We start from the raw sequence: 22,270 nt of genomic DNA on the forward strand, positions 1-22,270 counted from the left end.
ACAATTAAACACATGTTAAATGTTAGTTTTTTTCTCCCAAACAAGTAACCCAGAAAAATTATGTATAAAATAAGATAAAATGAAAAAATATATATATGCATCAGTCAAATAAGTAAAGGCAAATATTGATAAGAAGCCAAAGACAACTGCACTCCTGAGTGTCCCCAACACGGTGATGTAATACACAACAGCAGACAAAAGGCTCATCAATTATCTACCTTTCAAACCTTTTTCAATGGGGGTTTATTTAATTTGAGATCAGTCTCTTTTACGTATTTTAGGATACAAGCGGTAGAAAATGAATGGATGGAGGATACCACCCCATAGTTCCTGAATGTTGGGGTCTTTTTAAAGGTACTGTAAATTATGCTAGCGAGTACGAACCTGTGAATAATCATCCATCCATTTCCTACCGCTTGTCACTCTCAGGGTCGCGGACAACTCTAGCCTATCCTGATTACTCCAAATTCAAAAGTGCGATTAATCTGATGAAAAAAAATAATATTTTGACAGCACTAGTTTTTATTAATACTTATTTTAGTGCTGTCAAATGACAATTTTTTTTAAATCAGATTATTCACACTTTTGAATTTAGATCAATCATGATTAATTAATCACAGGTTGTTACTCACCTGCATACATTAAATTAACTTAAAAAAAACTCCAATATTTGGACAGGAATGCAATTTTATTATCAGAATGGCATTTAGGAGCATTTTTTAAATGTTTTACCTGAATGCACGTAATTTACTTGCTAAACAATTGGTAACAATTTTATCTAGAGTCCAGTCAGGGTTTATTTTGGAGTGAAGTTTGCCACTTGTCGGAGTCTCCTCACTCATCCTTGCATTGATGTATTGTCCTGACCATATAACAACCTGCACTGCCATTCAGGTAACCACCACGGTTAAGCTAAAGGAGCATGTACGAGAGATTGACCCAAATGTTTTTTTTCAGGGCCGATACAAATACCGATTATTAGTAGTCAAGGAGGCCGATTCAAGTCAAAATTAATTTGCAGTAAAAGTTAGCTAAACATGAATCGTATACATCTGGACAAGGCTTAAAGTTTTTGTTTTTTTTAACATAATTTTTTGGGGAAATGTCGGACAGGTGGTTAATTTAGCCGCACAAACATTTATAAGTCTCCTATTTGCCAATTTACATAACATTTCGATTGTTGGCAGAGATATACATATTTTCTGTCCATCTCTCTCTGCCTATCTTGTATCTGCTGATATAGTTCTGTTCAGTGGCGGGCCGTGCGTTTTCCACCTAGGCCTTCAGTGATGTCCGACTTCAATGATTACCTCTCAAAACACCATCACTTATGTCACCACATGACCATTTCTGGAGAAATACTATACACAAAACACATTTACACACTACTGGGCATTGTACAAAAAAGGTTATTATCAATAAACCTGCATCAGCAATTAAAACATATTTTATGTGGTACTGTCAAAATTTAAATTGCAAAAAACATTTTAAACGTGAAAAAATTAAGAAGTAAAATATCTGAACTCATATTTCATCAACAAGATGTAGTTTCTCTGTATTTATCCTTCTTGAAAATGGCCTTGCAATTATATGTGTTGTCTTGTCTAATCATAAAAGATGCAGACGAGGCGTGTTGGCTGACTTCTTAAAGTTTACTCCATGGCGTGCTCATCAAAAACGGGCACGTCTACAATAAACCTAAACGGGGCTACTGTGCATGCGCTTCACTACTGTGGCATGCTGGGTAATGGAGTTCTTGTGTTACCTAGCTCATAACATCACAGTATATTATATCTGCCTTAGGCAAGCTAGAAGGCCGTACTGACAACAACGGGTGATCTGATTGGCTATTGCAACTGTCTATCAACTGTATGTCCCCGTTCATTTACAGTGCACAGACACCCGCATAGCTGAACCTGAAGGCCTCTGGCAGATTTGTTACAGCATGGCAACATAAGCTAGCTGAATTCTGATTGGATAAAAACTCTACAAACTAAAAACAACAGCACTGGAAGGAGCATTGATATGATATGAAGAGAATATGAATACTTTTAGATATTTAGGGAAAGTAAATTAAAAATTACTTTTATCTTTAATTATGATCATGATTTCTGGTTATGTTAGGCCAGCAGAGAAGGCCTTGCTGGCCCTGACGGCACACCACAGGTTCTGTTGTAGTTGTGAAAAAATAATAATAATACAGATATACTTAAAAATGGCAAATATCAGCGTCGATATTTTGTTGATCCTAGGATATGCTGTCAAAATAAATTACACAATTTATCTGCATATGTACATGATTAATGCATTACTTGTGTAGATAATTATTTCTAAATATTACATTTTATATGAACTTCCTTATTTATTTGTTTTTAAAATTTTTAATTATTGGATGCGCCCGAATGCAGCTGAGATAGGCTCCAGCACACCTCGTGACCCCGAAAGGGACAAGCGGTAGAAAATGGATGGATGGATGGCATATGCAATTTTTTGATGAGCTCATATAATTAGTAAAAATATATTTGATTAATTGTTCTTCCTTTAGTTTAGTTTAGTTAAAGCACTTACCCAATGAATGCCTCTATTTATTTAAGTCCCCCATAGTTCAAGTTAATAACAGCCAAGACCTCTAACTCGCACCGGGTCAAAAAACATAAAACAAGATGACAGCACAGCTGCTTTTGAAGTATCATAAGCACCTTTATCTATCTCTGCATGCACTTTAAACTGTTGCCACTCTGCAGGCAGTGTTACACATTCATAGTACGGACCTCTTCAGCACTATTAATGCTGACTGAGCAGTTTGCTCCTTACCACTCTTGCAACATTAGATCTGTTGCTGCCGTGTTGTGAAATGTACGCCTTCAAAAATGACCAATTGCTGAAAAAGAGCTACATTCTTGTGCACTCACAATCCTTGGTAAAGCTACAAACTAAATCAGTAATATGATTTCCTTTTATTGCCTGCTAAATACACTACCGTTCAAAAGTTTGGGGTCACATTGAAATGTCCTTATTTTTGAAGGAAAAGCACTGTACTTTTCAATGAAGATAACTTTAAACTAATCTTAACTTTAAAGAAATACACTCTATACATTGCTAATGTGGTAAATGACTATTCTAGCTGCAAATGTCTGGTTTTTGGTGCAATATCTACATAGGTGTATAGAGGCCCATTTCCAGCAACTATCACTCCAGTGTTCTAATGGTACAATGTGTTTGCTCATTGGCTCAGAAGGCTAATTGATGATTAGAAAACCACTGTGCAATCATGTTCACACATCTGAAAACAGTTTAGCTCGTTACAGAAGCTACAAAACTGACCTTCCTTTGAGCAGATTGAGTTTCTGGAGCATCACATTTGTGGGGTCAATTAAACGCTCAAAATGGCCAGAAAAAGAGAACTTTCATCTGAAACTCGACAGTCTATTCTTGTTCTTAGAAATGAAGGCTATTCCACAAAATTGTTTGGGTGACCCCAAACTTTTGAACGGTAGTGTACATAAAGAGCCTAATTACATCATTAGCGGTTCTGCAGTATAAAAAAGCAGAAGGAAGTTCATGTCACCTTGACAGGCAGGCACAGGCGAGTCCCAGGCATGGTAGGCGCACGGAGTGTGTCGGCAGGTCGCCGTGGCGTTGCCGATGAGACTGTAGCCGCGGTCACAAGCCCACCGCACCACGCTGTTGACGTGGCCGCCGCTCTGCGAGGAAATGGATCCGTGGAGTGGCGAGTCCGGTGTGGAGCAGTACAGCGCTGTGAAGGAAAAAATTCCAAGACCGAGATTTGAGTTGAAGTGAAGATGAAGACGAAGGCAGTAGATAAAGCAAGAAGCCCATTCATTGGCATTGAATATGAAATCACTTAATGACCTCATAGAATCAGTATTTTCATACTGTATAATGACATTTCAGAACTTTTTATGTGCTTGGGCAAGACACTTCACCCTTTGCCTCTGATGGCTGCTGGTTAGCGCCTTGCATAGCAGCTCCCGCCATCAGTGTGTGAATGTGTGTGTGAATGGGTAAATGTGGAAATACTGTCAAAGCGCTTTGAGTACCTTGAAGGTAGAAAAGCGCTATACAAGTATAACCCATTTATCATTTATTTATTTACTACTGTACGTTGTAGGGCAGAATTCCCACGTACTTGTACTGGTATGCACGGTAATGGTACTTTTTCAGTGTATTCCAAAATATTTCAGCCAACTGGGATCCTTTATTAAACAAGTAAACATTGTAATAATTCCTAAATGTTCAAAAAGAATGCATTTTATTCATGTATTCATGTTGTATAGTGGCTGTTCATTTACTCAACTGCAAAGAGTACTAGTCAGCTGCAAGGGGTTAGGCAGATGTTAGGGTGGATGTTTTTGAATTAAGTCTTGTTTTTACGCTGCTTTTTTTTTTAGAATAAAATTACATGCCCTTGAATTAATATTGATAATGATATAACAATATACCTACTGTGCAGTATAATAATAATAATAATAAATGTAATTAGGGGTGCTGAAAAAAAACTGATTCACATCCAAATCGCAATTCCATTTTTATTCAAATTCTAAATTGATTAATAATTTTCTAAATTTGTGGTAAAAAAGGAACTGAGCCGGAAGGCTAAGCTCTCAATTTAACGGTCGATCTACGTTCCCATCCTCACCTACGGTCATGAGTTTTGGGTTATGACCGAAAGGACAAGATCACGGGTACAAGCGGCCGAAATTAGTTTTCTCCGCCGGGTGGCGGTGCTCTCCCTTAGAGATAGGGTGAGAAGTTCTGCCATCCGGGAGGAGATCAAAGTAAAGCCGTTGCTCCTCCACATCGAGAGAAGCCAGATGAGGTGGTTCGGGCATCTGGTCAGAATGCCACCCGGACGCCTCCCTGGGGAGGTGTTCAAGGCACGTCCGACTAGTAGGAGGCCACGGGGAAGACCCAGGACACGTTGGAAAGACTATGTCTCCCGGCTGGCCTGTGAACGCTTTGGGATCCCCCGGATGGAGCTGGACGAAGTGGCTGGGCAGAGGGTAATCTGGGCTTCTCTGCTTAGGCTGCTGCCCCTGCGACCCGACCTCGAATAAGCGGAAGAAAATGGATGGACAGATTTTAAAAAATGTATTTAAAGGTTTTTGTTTTTTTTAAAAGACGTAATTTAGGGGCTTACTCGCTGCATGTATACAGTACGTTATACGTCAGTAGCCGAGAGGTTTTATAGCGGCCAGACGAGGTTTTATTTCGTAATTCATACCAAATATATTGCAAAAATCGGTTTGAATTAAGAAACATATCTGAATCGAGCAATCACCACAAGAAACAATCAAATTGTGAGTAGTAATAGTAGTAATAATAATAATGATAATATTAATAATAATAATAATGATAACATATTATAATTTATCATTTTATTTCATCTTAATCATTTTATTTTATTATATAATTTTATAATTTATAATAATGAATATACAAAATATTAATTTTACAATATATGCCAAGTTCAAAAGTAAATAAAAGCATTTATACAGACAAAAAAAAACAGGAACCATTAATAATAATTGTTAATACTGCTGAAGAAACATTATGAAACTCTTCACATCAATACATTGTAGAGACTGTCTACATGTGTCAGTGGGTGCTGCTGTTTTGGTGAGCAACAAATCTCTTTCTCCCCTTCTGGCAATGAATTGTGTCTATGAGAGTAGAAGCCACCGTTCAAGCAATCGTATTAATAATTGACCAAGGTTAATCCATTTTAGAAGAAGACCACCAGTAGCTGCTTCAAACCTGTCGGCTTATTAAAACATTATGACATCGCACACAATGATGCCAATAGGCCAAGTGCTGCATTAGCACCAGCAACACTTCCATTATATTACTCAATCAGGCGTTATTAACATTGGACCCCAAAAACTAAGATCTTGAGTGACCTTGTTTAATCTGATTACATTAAATGGACTTCATTGTGGCTTGTTGAACAGGGTTTGTTGGGGGGATTTTGCACTGGATTTAGTCGTAGACTCTTAAAGGTAGCTTAATTGTTACAGTGGTAACTTCTTTTTACACTTTCCTCGTTTTGTCATACAACTTGTTATTACAGTTTATCAAATTACAAAGCGCTCACAAGCGTACATCAGGGCTATTCAACTGGCGGCCTGGGGGCAAAATCAGGCGCTGGACTGACACTATAGCGGAAAAGTTGAAGACCAACATTTTTGCAACAAATTCATAAACACACAAGAGTGCTCCTGTTGTGTAGAAGAACTTGCACCACTGTAAACACATTAGCACAGGGGTGGGCAATTAATTTTTACCAGGGGCCGTATGAGCAACCCGAGCACTGCTGGAGGGCACATCGACAATATTTCAATTAAATTTTGCTCAATATTATTTTTGATATATACCGTAAGATAAATAATAATAATAATGATAATAATAATAATAATAATAATAATACTTTCATTTAACCTAACTTAACTTTATACCAAAAGCACTGCTTCGGAAATCATTTGTACCCCTTTCAGAGATCATATTTAGTTCCCCTTAAACATCCTCATGTTGCACAATGAAATGTAAGCATAGGATGAAGTGTGCATTCCTGTAAATTTCTCTAGTAACAGCATTCCATGATTAATATAAATAAGTTAACATTAATAATAAATGACAGTAAAATAAGCACACGTATGGCTGAGGAGTCATAGTGTAACTTTTGTGTGGTCCGACTTTTTGTGTGGCCATAAACGCACCAGTGGTTTAGTGGTATGCGTGTTGGTGACAGATGACAAGTTGGTTTTGGCCTGGTTTGTACGGCAGAAAATGACTAGTTTTTCGAGATAGAAGTGTTTTACTCATGTTTTTGGTGTGGTTATGGCCGAATATAAACAGTTTTGCTCAATAAAGGGATCGATATAATTCCTGGCCTCGAAGCATCTCGATAGACGTTACAACAATTGTACAGTGTTCAATTGAACGGTGTTGACGAACACCGTTAGGGCTGCTTGTTGTCACTGTCACTCAAAGTTGCATTGCAAAATTACACAGAATAAATGTGTTTATTTTGTTTAGAATTCAGATGGGATTTGATTTGGTGCGCGGCATATATTTGCTGTGCATAGAGGACGGTTGAGCAGTGCGCAATTACGCAGGCGCGCACCTTAGAGGGAACATTGCTTGGCAGTCCATGTCTTGTTGAAAACACGGCATTCGTCATCAACTTTTCTCTTTTTAGCGTCTCGGGTGTAAACCGTGCATCACTTGTCGCTGTGCACCTTCACTCACAGGTTACACATGGACATACACCCATAAATAACACTTTTCAAAATAAAATCAGCACAGTTGTATTGCTCGCACGACATAGATGCTTTTTCAACTTTATTTTGTAATTTGTGATTGCAGTTTTTCACATTCACTCACAATCACGCATGCGCATATTTCCACACGGAAGTAATACAAATAACGCTTTTCAAAACAAAAGCAGCACCGTTGTGTTGCACACTCGACATAGATACTTTTTTAAATGTATTTTGTAATTTATGATTGGCCTCACGCGGGCCGGACAGGGCCGCGGGCCGCAGAATGCCCAGGTCTGCATTAGCAGATCCTTACATTGACAGTTTAATCTTGCTAGCAAACAGAGAACACTGGGGTCCAAACTTGATATTTACATAACTGAGGTGTTTCTCAAGGCACTCCTTTAAGTCCTCTCCTTTTTGGCAGTTACAAACTTTTTTTGTAATGTGATTTATGTAACCAAGATGGTGCTGTAGCTTGTTGGTTTCAGTTGCAGTCAGTAGTCGTTATACTAGCGGTGTTCCTCAAGGTTCCGTTTTAGGTACTCACTTGTTTATCATTTTGTCTATTCCACTGGTGGCCCGTGAGATTAGTTAAAAACACTTTTGGGAAACTAACATTTTTGCAGCTGATTCCTAAAAACACTAGAGTGCTGTTATAGAGATGACATCTTGACAGCTTCACTAGCTTTTTTGTAGAAGGTCCTTAAAAACAGCAGAGTGCTCCTGTAACAAAAGTCTACTGTAGAGGACGCTGGTTCTCGGGAATATACAAAATACGACTAATAGTGAAGGGCCCCCCTAACCCGCCTGGCCCTTAGCTTTCTGGAAATGCGGCCCCCAAAACTATTTAGTTGAATATGCCTGATTTACAGTCTTATATGGTCATATAGTATAGTTAATGTTTACTTAGTTTTACACTTGCCTGGTAAATTTAGATGACCCTCTCCTTGACTGTCATTTAAGTTAATAATAATAAGCAAACTTATTTAGACAATGACCAATAATGAAAAAGCTCTGAATGTTAGCTGCGAGGTGCTAGCTCGCTATACTGTATGTGACAAGTCACTTGCTATCAAAAGGAGCCTGTTTTATTCATGCAGGTTAACCTTTTGCAGTGGTTAACTTATTTTTACACTTGATGCCTTGCTCATTCATCAATGAAAGTAAATATGTAGCAGAAAACACAGAAATAAAAAAAGCTATAACCCACTGTCAATGTTAGCTAGCTCGCTAAATGTAACACATACCTGCTTGCTACTAGCTCTCTCCGGAATGTTTGACAGCTATGTATTTAACATTATACAGGCTGTCCCAAAATTGAACATCATTTTAAAAGCAAAAATGACTGTATACAGTGGGAATGGGATTCATATGGCCCCACTCGTCGCGGTTTACCTGACACATTAAAAGGGGACAAATTGGGGGGGAGGGGGGTACACTATCCACTATCGGCGCTAGATTGCAGAAGAGTGTTGAATATCCTAAAATGTGTTTTGTGGCAATTCCAACTTTGACAACAGCGTCAGTTGCTATGTAGAGTGGCGCGTCCCTTCATTTTTAGCAGACTGCATTGCTAAAAATTATTAACCCCCCACCTTCCTCTCACGTGAGCTCCACCCAGGAATTGGGCCATGTGAGTCCCTTCCCTACTATATATAACCATTTTTTGGTATACCCTGTACCGTATTTTTCGGAGTATAAGTCGCTCCGGAGTATAAGTCGCACCGGTCAAAAATGCATAATAATACTCTGGCTCCCGCACACACTGGGAGTCAAATGTATTGTACATGCAAATTCACATATACTCACACACATACATACACAGGTACCTACGCTCACACATACATATACAAATAAATACAGTACATATTTACACACTCAAAGTTCGTACATCCACACGCACATTCATTATACAAACATACTGTATACACATACTGTACATATACATTCACTGTAAAAACATACGTATACACATACTGTACATATACACTCACTGTACAAACACACACATACACATACTACACATACATTCACTGTACAAACACACACATACATATACTGTACATATACATTCACTGTACAAACACACATTTACACATACTGTACTTATATATATTCACTGTACAAACACACATACTGTATACACATACTGTACATATACATTCGCTGTACAAACACACACATACACATTCTATACATATACATTCACTGTACAAACACACATATACACATACTGTACATATACATTCACTGTACAAGCACACATATACACATACTGTACATATACAAGTACATATGCACACATACACTCATGCACATAATTACGTTTCATCAAACATACGTTGTTGCCCTAGGGTAAACTGGGTATAACACATGGCACACTGACAAAGCTTAACCTATTGTTACTATAACAATCTACAAGGTTAATGTAGGTTGCTTCTCTTTCTTCCCCTCCATTTTTCTGCATTCTTTCGTATCTCAAGTTATCATTACGTATATGTATTGTTGCATTTGAACAATTGTATTGTAGATAATAAAGGTAAAGTATTGGTATTGTTTATTATCAATATCACTATTTCTATTGGTATTCATATTGCTCCATTTTTAGTGTAATAATGCTCATTGTCATTTCTGTATTATTTTTTATTTTCGCTAACTGCTTATTTGCTATTACTTTTACCATCATATTTGTACATGTCGTATTTGCTGATGTTGCTCTGTTGTTGTTGTTGTTGTTGTGTTTGCTGTTGTTGTTTTTGTCTCTCTGTCTAATCCCCTTTTGTCCCCACAATTCCCCCCTCTGTCTTCGTTTTTCTCTCTTTCTATCCCCTCCTGCTCCGGCCCGGCTGCACCAAATGATAATATAAATACATTTAATAAAGTCAAAATACAAATAAGGCAACAAGAGAAGTATCCTACACTTCTCTTTTGTAAAGTAAATCCTGAACAGCCGATATGGGCATCTACATCTGCTATATGATTTGCCCGAGAAACTGGGCAGGACATTATTAAAAAAATAAAATAATAAAAAAAAAGCATAATAAAAAAGGAAAACAACATATATAAGTCGCATTTTTTTGGGACATTTATTTGATAAATCCCAACACCAAGAATAGACATTTGAAAGGCAATTTAAAATAAATAAAGAATAGTAAACAACAGGCTGAATAAGTGTACGTTATATGACGCATAAATAACCAACTGAGAACGTGCCTGGTATGTTAACGTAACATATTATGGTAAGAGTCATTCAAATAACTATAACATATAGAACATGCTATACGTTTACCAAACAATCTGTCACTCCTAATCGATAAATCCCATGAAATCTTATACGTCTAGTCTCTTACGTGAATGAGCTAAATAATATTATTTGATATTTTACGGTAATGTGTTATTAATTTCACACATAAGTCCTGTAACACACTAAATCTCTTTAGACTGGATTATTAGGTTTACCTATAAATTATTGTTTATCATTATTATTATTATTTTTGGTTACCTTTTCACACTTGTGGGCAAATAAGTGAGTAGTAAAAACACAAAAGAAAAATCTCAGCAAGCTAACATAATTTCACCTCATAATTTGACATTTTTAATTGAAATAAAACATGACTAACGCTGTGACTCCACTGAGGTAGGCATCTGCTTTAGTTCAAACTCTAATCCATCAAGTAGAAGAAGAGGGATTTAAAGGTTAAAGAAAGTAACCAAGTACGGCCATCATGTTCACCTTCACTGTCAAAAACATCCTTGAATATAAATCCTCCTGTTTGCATGGCTGAGGGTCTTAGACAAAAGTTCTACTTGCAAGTGTACAACTTAATCCAAAAAACATCATCTGTGCTAAACAAGACCGTTACACAAACTTTTTAAAAAGGCAGTCAGAAGAAACAACTTTTTTGTCACTACCGTATTTTCCGGACTATAAGGCGCACTTAAAATCCTTTTTTTTTTCTCTCAAAACTCGACAGTGCACCTTATAACCTGGTGCACCTAACGTAAGGAATACGTTTGGTTGAGCTTACCCACCTCGAAGCTATTTTGTTTGGTACATGGGGCAATGATACATTTAGACTGCACTATAATGGCAATATGTCTCAAGTAAACAACACCAACATTTTAAATGTTCCATTGAAAATATAGAACATTACACACGGCGCTCAAAAATCTATCAAAATGTTTCAGCACGACTTTGGTAAGCTATGAAGCCGCACCGCTTGAAGGATTGTCTGCGCATTAAACATAGGAGTATTATTATGGTGTGTGTGTGTGTGTATAAGGTAAGACATTATCTGGTGTTTTGTTTCGCAATATTACGTAAAAGCAACTTTTCTTACCTTCTGGTACCTGCTAATCTGTATTTGGGATCTGTATATGTCCTGAAAAATTGCGCTCGTCCGCGCCGATGCCGATAAGCTTCTTCTTTTTCTCTATCTTCTTGTTATGTGGCAGTCATCCTCTGCTGTTGCCATTTCTAATATAAAGTAGTGTAAAGTTCTTACTTATATCTGTCAGTAAACTCGCTATGGAAGCGCAAAAACATACCGGTGTAGTGAGTTTATATTATTCACCCAAGGAACTTTAGTTATCAGAGCTCCGGTCGGACGGTTTTTCACGGGATACATTTCCTGTGTGGTTGTTTCCGCATGAGGAGATGCTGCTCCGTTATTGATTTAAATAAAGTCTGAATGTCATTAAAACAGTTAACTCCATCTTTTGACACTTCTTCCACACCCGTCCTTGTACGCTACACCGCTACAACAAAGATGACGGGGGAGACGCTGCCGAAGGTGAACCACGTAAAAAAGACCGCCCATAAAACGGCACATAAGGAAAGTGGCTTGAAGATGATCTGTAAAACATCATCTATGTAACATTTTGACCAAAGAACCACCATTACATGTTATGTTAGACCACAAGGAAGTGTTTTCCATTTGGAAAAAAAATAAAAAAAATAATACGACTCCCTATAATCCGGTGCACCAAATATATGAAAAAGGATAAAAAATAGACCATTCATCGGCAGTGCGCCTTATAATTCGGTGCGCCCTATTGTCCGGAAAATACAGTATTTCTTTAATTCTACTTAAAAAACTTAAAGTCTATCCTTCTGTCTGCCTTCTTCTTCACAGTACATGCAATAGAAGATTAGTTAGTAGTAAAATAAAATTGGGATACATACTTTGGTACTCACCAACATAGCGAATTTTGAAGCCACTCTTGTTCGTGTTGTGGTCTGACGACCAGCGCACCAGGAACTGATGGCCGGTGGTTGTTAGATTAAAGGGCGTCGGCAGGTCGCCGCTCAGTGTTGCCAAAGTTGGATCATTGGTAGACGGACCTGAAAGAGCATCGAAAGAGACTTGTTAGTCTATCTATTTTCAAACTGTGGTACGACACAATCATGTTAGAGATGTAATTGTACAGATAAAAATGTAATAACCAAATATGTGCTTACAGATAAATTAGGGCTGTCAAAGTAAACGCAATAATAATGCCTTTGTGACGGTCTGTCACTTCACTTCTGTTTGTTTTCCTTGTTTTTGTATTTTCTTCCCGTCAGTGCTCTTATTTTGTTCAATTTCCTGTTTGTTCCGCGGAGCACTGTTTTCTCCTCACCTGCCGTTGATTAGCAGCCGGTCCACACCGGCTGCCAATCAGCATATGTTCTATTTATGCCTTGTCTCGAGCACTCCTCAGTGCTCGAAGATCACTCTAAGTTTGGAACCTTCGTATGCAAGACTGCTTCATTTTTCTGTTATATGAGATTAAAACTCATCTTACCCCCTCTTCGCTCTCCTGGTTCCTGCATCTTGGGGTCACAAAACGGCAGCCATGCGAGTTCCTAACAGCCTTATCTATAAGTTCCTTTAGCAGCACCAATTTTTTGGACCCTGTTTGACCCTTGGGCTATTCCGTAATGTGCAAAATGTATCTGCGTTCAGTTAGTGTTGAGCCAAAATCGGGGAAAAATAGCTCAATAGAATGGAGCTGAAGTGGCCAAAAAAAAAAAGTGTATGGCAAGTTGTTGTTCTCCTGACAAGAGTAGTTTCATTTATGATCGCCGTGAGACGACTTCACTGCAAAAAGTGCCTGCTGGCATGCTTGCATTTGGAGGGGTTGAGCTTCACTTCCTGGCAGCCTGAAATATTGTGTATATTCTTTTTTAACATGTTCTGGTTGATAGTCCTCAATTACAAAATGTTTACAGGCTGAATATTACACTTTATTAATCAATACAGAAGGTTAGGATTTTGTTATGCAGCCAAATAAATATGATTACCTTGTACAACACGTAACGTACAGAATATCAGAAGCAATTATTAAGGTAGAAACATCACATTTGATATTACCAAACATCTTTGACAATCAAAGGATGATCGCAACAGTATCTAAAGATGGAAGCGTAACCCATCTCCTCTGAATGCAAGTGCTCCTACAGCAGGAAAACAAATTCTGTACACCTACATAATATAATATCTGGAAAGACACCAACGCACTGCACATACTTTTTTTATTGTCATTAAAAGCGTGTTTATGTCCATCTTGTGTTGAGCTGTTTAAAAAAGCTTTCGATTAAACTAATTGTCCATTAATGGTATTAAAAACTTGACAATTATTTGTCTATGGTACAGTTATTAATGATGAAAACATTTATCGATCTGTGAATAATTGTGATTAATTTAGAGTTAACAAACAAAATGTGATTTATCGAAATTAAATATTTTAATCATCTGGCAGCCCTAATTTATATTTATTAATCCTATGTCACATGCTAGTACAAGCCACATATTCCAAGCTAAACAGTAATGGGAGGTGGAGCTCGCAGAAAACGGTGGTACTTGCTAAGAAACATATCTCTGAGGTCCACTATGTGGGCAGAAATATACTTCGGCACACCTTCTAATCAATTTCGTCATCAATTAAATGGGTGGAAATGAGGGTTCATATTTACCAATTTTTTTTTTTTTATAACAATTTTTTATAATGAAACTAAAAGGCAACTGCACTGTTTTTTTTTTTTCAAATTTTGCAAATCATTCTCAATCCTTATGTGAGACAAGAACACACATGTCTTTCTCTTTTCTGTGTGTTCTCAATAGTAGAAAAACTGCTAGCAAGAGGTGGCTAACAATGCAGGTGATGGGGATTCATCTATTGAGCTAATAAGGTGCCCTAAAAAAACATTAAAAAACAATGCTTGTTTCAGCTCACCATTTTTTACCTCAGAAGGGAGGATGATGTTGAATTAATCATCTAAAAAGGGAGCACAAGTCTTGTGCTGAAAGATACAACCATCCAATCAGACCGCATCCCAGTGAGAACGGACATTGTAAGTCGGGGGTTCCCCAACCTTTTTTGCACCAGGGACCGTTTTAATGTAGGCATTATTTTCACGAACCGGCCTTCCACGTGTGGCAGATGAATATAGCAAATAAATGCATGGAAAATGACAACATGAAAAATCTCACCATAACGTTGAATTAGTGGGAGCCACTGGCTTTTTCCCTTTACAAAAAAGCTTTCCATAGACTTTTGTTTTTTACTCATTTTTGCTAGTAGTAGTAGGCTTTTTTGGCTTTAGTATCTGATGGGTTATAGGTGATACATCACATTCAAGGACAAGAGCATGGATATATATAATAAAGCCAGGAATACTTGCCATTTGATCCAATAGATTTCTGTGGATTTCTATTCCCATTCTAAAAGTTATGTATTCAAATTTTGTGAAATATTTCATACGTACATAAACTAATGTTAGCTTTTTTTGGTCCAATGTTTAATGTGTAAATACATCTGTTATTGCTAACTACTTGTGTAATACTATGTGCAATACTACCAACACTTTAACTTACTAGGCCAAAGAAGACGTGTATTTCCTTCCTTCAGCACAAGTATTATATGCAGCAATTTAACACTTCTCCATCTGCCTTATGCACTTTAACTACTATGGTCACTTTGTTCCTGATCCGCCCTGATCTTAGGTCATCAACCTGCCGCAGACTGCAGATGGAACCGAGCTTTTGGCTACAATTCGGCACCTTTACATTGTATATGACTGTTAATGTGCATTGTCCCACGTAACGAGGATGTAACAAATATAGCAAATGGCGACTTCCTATCAGGAGTTTTATAATACATCTATGAACAAGCTTATTGGTGTATCTGGTGGGACTGGCGAAAACTAAGTAGGAGAAAAATGCGGTCGGTTACAAATTATTTAATGTCTCTGTGCGGCCCAGTAGCAAATGCGTCACGGACCGGTGGTTAGGGACCGATGTTGTAAGAGACTGTTTCATTATGTTTGTATTTTATATTTATTGTTTAGCACTTACCAATACTGATACATGATACTTAGTGTTTCAGTATAGCTGGACCTTATTAGCAGCCAGCTTCTAAAAACTCATAGCTCATCCTCCGTAATAGTGAAATATTTATCTGTAAAATATTTGGTTCTGGATCATTATTTGTCCCAAAGTAGTTGTCGTTGCCTCTCATGTAGTGTGCCACAACTAGTAGGAGTTGTTGTTGACAGAAGTAGCGTTAGTTGCTATGCGTTCTGTGAAGTCAATGCACCAAGGAAAGAAGTTCCAGTAATGCTTAAAATGACCAAAATACGTAAATATTACACCTTAATTTACTACATTACATATATACTTCCAGCATGTATATAAGACCTGAATTGTTAGCCGCCTCTTGCCAGCACTGATTTTTACAATTTAGAACGCACAGAAAAGATAAATAATATTTTTGACTCACATAGGGATTTGTGGATGATATGCAAAATTAAGAAAAATTCAAAAGTGCAGTTTCACTTTAATGTAATCATTTCATGTCATGTCATCATTAAATGGCCCTGATATGTCAAAAGGCATTAATAAATCATGTGCTTTTCGAATACCTTTATAACTGATAACAGTAGTTCAGCCGGGATATGCTCATTTCAAAATTAGATTTATAGCCCCGGAATATTCATATTTTTTTCATTTCGATGCCACGCCCTCCACCGTTTAACCAATTAGAAAGTCCAGTGAGTGTGTTACATCCAGGTTGCCAGTTACGCATTGCCACCTTCATCGAGCTACTGCCACTGGTAAAGTTACTAAACATGTCAGACCTTAGTAAATCTAAAAGGCGTTGTTACGATTCTCAACGTATTCATGACAAAGCCAGAAACAAAACAAGGATTTGTATCGAGGATGTCTTTGAAAGAAGGAGACGATTGAAGGCAGAGAACATTTTTTCATCTGACGCCAAACTTGCTTATTTCCACCTTGATAGGTAAGTAAGGCATTTACGTTTTCTTATTACTTAAATTACATGGAAATGGACATTTTGTATGTAAACTATATTGTCCGATACAGTATGATCTTGTCTAACAAAGCTAATATGTTCGTGCAACGAATGCTTAGGAACGAAGCACCATCACACTAGTTTAATGCTTAGTTATCATCCTAGCCCGGTCTATGACACATCGACATACAAGCTAAAGGGGGAATATATGCCCGTTAGCCTGTATGTGGATGTGTATTCCAACTGACAGGGTAACATATATTTTCGACAAATAAAACCTATCTGGATATGGGTAGCATCAGTGCCTATTTCATTCTTAATATGCTGATACACTGAGGCAATGGTTTTCAACATTAGCACGGCTAATTGCGGTTTCTGGTACTGTATGTGCATCAGGCACATATGGGGTGGTATTGCTTGGCACAATATAATGCATTACATGTAATTATTTTCTACTTTGTGTATTGACATGGTAGTAGGCTATATGATTTATGCATAACGTGGGTTGGCTCATAGAATTGCACTCTGCACTATAAGATGGTGATGTGCGTACATGGAAGAAAAACCCTTTTATGTTAAATGGGTTACTCTCGTATATTGCTTTTCTACCTTCAAGGTACTCAAAGCACTTTGACACTATTTCCACATTCACCCATTCAAACACTGATGACGGGAGCTAACCACGACCCATCAGGAGCAAGGACACAACGGACGTGACTAGGATGGTGGAAGCCGGGGATCGAACCAGGAACCTTCAGGTTGCTGGCACGGCCACGCTGTTCCCACTGCACACAACAAGTTCAATTAAGACTACAGCAGAGCGAGATATCAATGACTTCTGACCTCACAAATGGACACAAATCCCCAGCAATACACTGTGATGTGGGTGTCCCAATATATTTGTCCCTGAAATAAAAGCAGCCATGTTTTTCCTATTAAGAATTTTTGCTTTACCATCGAAAATCTCCAAGACGTCAAACTCCCTGTCGGAGTGGAAACTCTCAAACGTGATGGTCACGTTGTATCCCTTCTCCACCGTAACGCTCCAGGAACACATCTGGAGATTGGGATAGCTCCCAGGCCAACCCGGGCTGAGGATCACACCCGTCGAGTCGTATCGTACGTCATGGGCGGGGCATTGGACTGGAGAAAAAATAAATAGCACATCCAGCTTTTACTGACATGTTCTTTAAAAAAAAAAAAAAAAAAAAAAATGGATAAACTCAAGCAGACCTTGGCAGGTCGGAGGCAGTGCATCCATCTGTAGCCTCTCTCCCAGGCGGCAGGTTAGAATCTCACTTCCCACCAATGAGAACCCAGGATGGCACCTGTACCTGATGATGTCACCTAGAGACCAGCATAGGAAGACATGTCAAGTAAGGGGGGAGTAAAGTAATGACTACTATAACAACCACTTCACCAGTGATTCTCAAACCGTGGTACGCTGGCTCTGTCGAGTGGTATGCCAAAGAACCACTTTATTAAAGTACAGTGTTTTATTTTCCAATATTCAAACATAGTGTTACTTTTCAAACTTTGTGTAATGTTACGGTGGCCAAAATGATTAAATATATGTAAATACAACCTCTGCTTTGTTTTTAATGAATACTTACTACCTACTACTTGGATAACCAAGTTTTTTCTGAGGAGGAACTTGGTGAAACGAGTTTGAGAACCGCTGCACTACACTTTTTAATAAGACAATACAAGAGATGTATAAAAACAGTGTTTTTTCTATGTAGTTTGCAATTGTGCAAATTCCAAAACACAATATAATTTAGCTCCTTAAATACAACCAGAAGTTTGGGGGAAAAAATGCCTCAAAAGTCAAAGAAAAAAATCAAAAGTTCAGGTCATTAACCAAAATTAGCAGCTCTAGTAAACGGCTAGCTGCTATACTGTACATCACTTGTTATCAAAAGGGAGGCTGTAATTTAGTTTTTAAGTTTTACATGGGTTAAGTTTATTTTTACGCATGCGTGACAATTCAAAAGTTAATAACAAAGCACAGTTTCGTAAAAATACAAGCAGATATTAAAAATCTGTTTGATTGTTAATGTTCGCAGCGAGACAGTGTGTTGTCAACATTTACTGACCGAACTTTAAAACATTACTTAACACATACTTAATACATTATAATCTCTTAGGACAGACTTTGTCACGGTCTGCGTGGCAGTGTCTGGGTTCGATGTTGTTTTACCTTTGTTGAGTGTTTCTTCCTGTCTAGCGCCCTAACTTTTGTTCTACATCCTGTTTGTATGGTTTTTCTGCAAGGCTATTTCTTAGTGCTGTTCTCTTCACTTGTTCCAGGATAGCAATTAGGAGGCTCGACTTTCACTTAGTACCCCTCAAGATGCAGGTTCACTGTCTTCTGAATGCCACAGGGATCTGTTGATTCCTGAGTTCATGCTCAACCTGCATCATCTTTCTTATGTCTGGTACCTAATTAAATGACCTTCTGCCTGCACTTTGCCTAACAACTCTGCATCCTGAGGTCACGCCAACATCAACCTCGTAAAACCACGACAGGCTTATTGGGTACTTTAGGTTTCACTATTGTTTATTCATACCATTATTAGTAGCTGACTTCTTTTTACACCTGCATGACACAAGTGAGGCTTTTTTTTCACGTTCTATTCATGCGGCGAGAATGTTTGCAAGACATTTTGACATTTTTACATGTACTGATTGATCTTTGTCTTGTAAAATCTCCACTTTGACTCTGGAACAGAATAAATATTTTCGACACCATATGTCATATTATAGTAACAATTTGTATCTATATGAAAGAGAACTCAATCGAAGCACTATCTGTATGATGTAGTGCTAAATTTAGATACAGCTCTTGGGAAGGTGTACCTAATGTTTCGACTGTCTGTGTGTGTCTCCTTATAAAGTAAATTGTCTTTGGTAGACTTCAGAGAGGGTGACCTGAGGTGCTGCGCGTGTCTCATTTGCAGCCTCCATCACAATGACATGTCTAGAGGCACGCAGACAGCTCACCTATCTCCAGCTCACCGTCCTCCATCAGCATGTCAGCGTTGGGCACTTCTGCGGGGGGCTGGCACACCCTTAATTGGTAGGCTGGGAGACAGACGACACGGCACAGGAGGCCGAAAAAGAGAGAAGACACGGTAAAAAAAATAAAAATAAAATAAAAATGTGGCATGCATTGCTCCATCTATTATGCTTTATTCGTTTAGGTTAACCTCGCCTTATTGCAATTGAACTCCTTGAGAACGCATGGTTAGGTCAGCAAAAGCTAGAGTAGCTACACAAATACACAACCCGTCTTGAATCATAAAACGGCACCAGCCACCGGCGCTGAAAGGCTGTAATCGATAACGCCGCATGACCGTAGAACGGCGTGATCACATAGTAACCCGGCAAGAGAGAAGGAGAGCTTAGGGCTATAAGTCAAGATGAAATTGACTATGAAAATGAGACATGCCAATACGTATCTGCCGCCACTCCTTCATACCGAAACGCACTAAGTTTGTGTGCATGCACTATGCACTATGTGAGTGTGCATGTGAGGATCCTTAAGAGCAGCCATTGATCTCACTAATCTCATCCTCATAGCCGCTTCCGAGTCACATCAGCTTTCTCAATCTTTCGCCCTCGACCTCATCATCCAACTCCTTTATATACAAAGTGGTATATGGGCCACATATGGGTCCACCCCAGTTCTTGATCCAGCTAAAATAAATAAAACTCTAAAACATACCCTTAGTATGAGTTCACTGCTGCCTAGATAGGGAGTCAAAGATATAACAATATACAGTGGAACTTCAAGTTATTAACCACTCTATTTGCAAACTTTTCGGTTTACGAACCTTAAGATTGAACCAAATAGGCCTCTGTGAGCGAACCATGTCTCGGTCTGCTAATGCTTGATTCATTCATTCAGTCCGTGTGCTGCTGGAAGCTTAAGGGCGCTGCCATTTTGATGACATCACTTCCTGTTCAATACAGTACACGCGGGGCGTGGGGACTATCCTTCACTATACGGACATTTCAATGTACGAACCATGTTCTAGGAGTTCTTACATTGAGGTTCCAATGTACATGCATGAAATAATGATGGACCATTCTGAGGTAAAATCAATGGTTGCTGGTATGGTGTCGTCAAGGGATACAGTATATATATATTTTTAATTGGTTAAAACTAGAGATGTCCGATAATGGCTTTTTTGCCGATATCCGATATTCCGATATTGTCCAACTCTTAATTACCGATTCTGATATCAACCGATATATAGTCGTGGAATTAACACATTATTATGCCTAATTTTGTTGTGATGCCCCGCTGGATGCATTAAACGATGTACAAAGTTTTTCCAAAATAAATCAACTCAAGTTATGGAAAAAAATGCCAACATGGCACTGCCATATTTATTATTATTGAAGTCACAAAGTGCATACATTTTTTTAACACGCCTCAAAACAGCAGCTTGGCGAGAGCATGAGGAGGTTTGAGGTGGGCGGGGTTCGGGGGACAGGGGGCTGAGGTGGGGTGGGGGATTGGTAGGGGTTGTAGCGGGGGGTGTATATTGTAGCGTCCCGGAAGAGTTAGTGCTGCAAGGGGTTCTGGGTATTTTTTAAGTTCTGTTTATGTTGTGTTACGGTGCGGATGTTCTCCCGAAATGTGTTTGCCAATCTTGTTTGGTGTGGGTTCACAGTGTGGCACATATTTGTAACAGTGTTAAAGTTGTTTATACCGTCACCCTCAGTGTGACCTGTATGGCTGTTGACCAAGTATGCTTGCACACTGTGTGTGTGAAAAGCCGTAGATATTATGTGATTGGGCCGGCACGCAAAGGCAGTGCCCTTAAGGCACGCGGCCAATATAATTGTCTGGGTGGAAATCGGAAGAAATTCGGGGGAATGGTTGCCCCGGGAGATTTTCGGGAGGGGCACTGAAATTCGGGAGTCTCCCGGGAAAATCGGTAGGGTTGGCAAGTATGACTGGGAGACGCAACTGCTCTGTACTTCTCCCTACGTCCGTGTACCACTCCGTACAGCGGCGTTTTTTAAAAAGTCATACATTTTTCTTTTTGAAACCTATACCGATAATTTCCGATATTACATTTTAAAGCATTTATCGGCCGATAATATCGGCAGTCCGATATTATCGGACATCTCTAGTTAAAACGTGTTTTGTGTATGAGGTTACAAAGTAAAACATTGCCTAACAACAATCATTACAGGGCGCTGCCCCCAATGCCTTCTGCACTAGGGGCTCTGATTTGCGGCGGCTGCTCTGGCTCTGGCTCATGGGTTCCTCGCTGTGTGCCCAGTGTCAGAGTCATTGTGGTAATGGCCCGCCATCATGCACCTCCTGGTGTACTCGGCTCCCTCAGATAGTGTTTTCTCCCCTGGTTCCTCCGTGCTCAGCCGCATGTTTTTTACAATACTTTTATTACGTGTGCATGTGTGTTGTGGAAGGAAATGGGGGTTTATGAGAGGGGGGCCTGACTTACTGTTTTTTAAATATTTATATGTAAAACACTGTGTGCTACATTGTATATGTATGAAAAGTGCTATACAAAGTAAATGTTGATTGATTGACTGAAGATGGGTAACTTTCACATTTCAATCGATACAGTACCATTTAAGTGGACCCCGACTTAAACAAGTTGAAAAACTTATTCGGGTGTTACCATTTAGTGGTCAATTGTACGGAATAT

General features: G+C 38.7%; 1 protein-coding gene across 2 annotated transcripts in view; it reads right to left on the bottom strand.

Annotated features, from left to right (window-relative positions):
- The window catches only part of csmd3b (CUB and Sushi multiple domains 3b), an 822,373-nt gene that overhangs the window by 83,056 nt on the left and 717,047 nt on the right, over positions 1 to 22,270 (bottom strand). For both annotated transcript variants that reach the window (XM_062056514.1, XM_062056513.1), the window contains 5 exons: positions 19,584 to 19,664; positions 17,814 to 17,927; positions 17,535 to 17,723; positions 12,469 to 12,627; positions 3,569 to 3,757 (listed from right to left, as the gene is read on the bottom strand). In XM_062056514.1, the coding sequence (XP_061912498.1) occupies positions 3,569 to 3,757; positions 12,469 to 12,627; positions 17,535 to 17,723; positions 17,814 to 17,927; positions 19,584 to 19,664 (732 nt within the window). The remainder of the gene's footprint in view (positions 1 to 3,568; positions 3,758 to 12,468; positions 12,628 to 17,534; positions 17,724 to 17,813; positions 17,928 to 19,583; positions 19,665 to 22,270) is intronic.

This window comes from Entelurus aequoreus, linkage group LG08 (genome assembly GCF_033978785.1).
Source record: "Entelurus aequoreus isolate RoL-2023_Sb linkage group LG08, RoL_Eaeq_v1.1, whole genome shotgun sequence".
Taxonomy (NCBI): Eukaryota; Metazoa; Chordata; class Actinopteri; order Syngnathiformes; family Syngnathidae; genus Entelurus; species Entelurus aequoreus.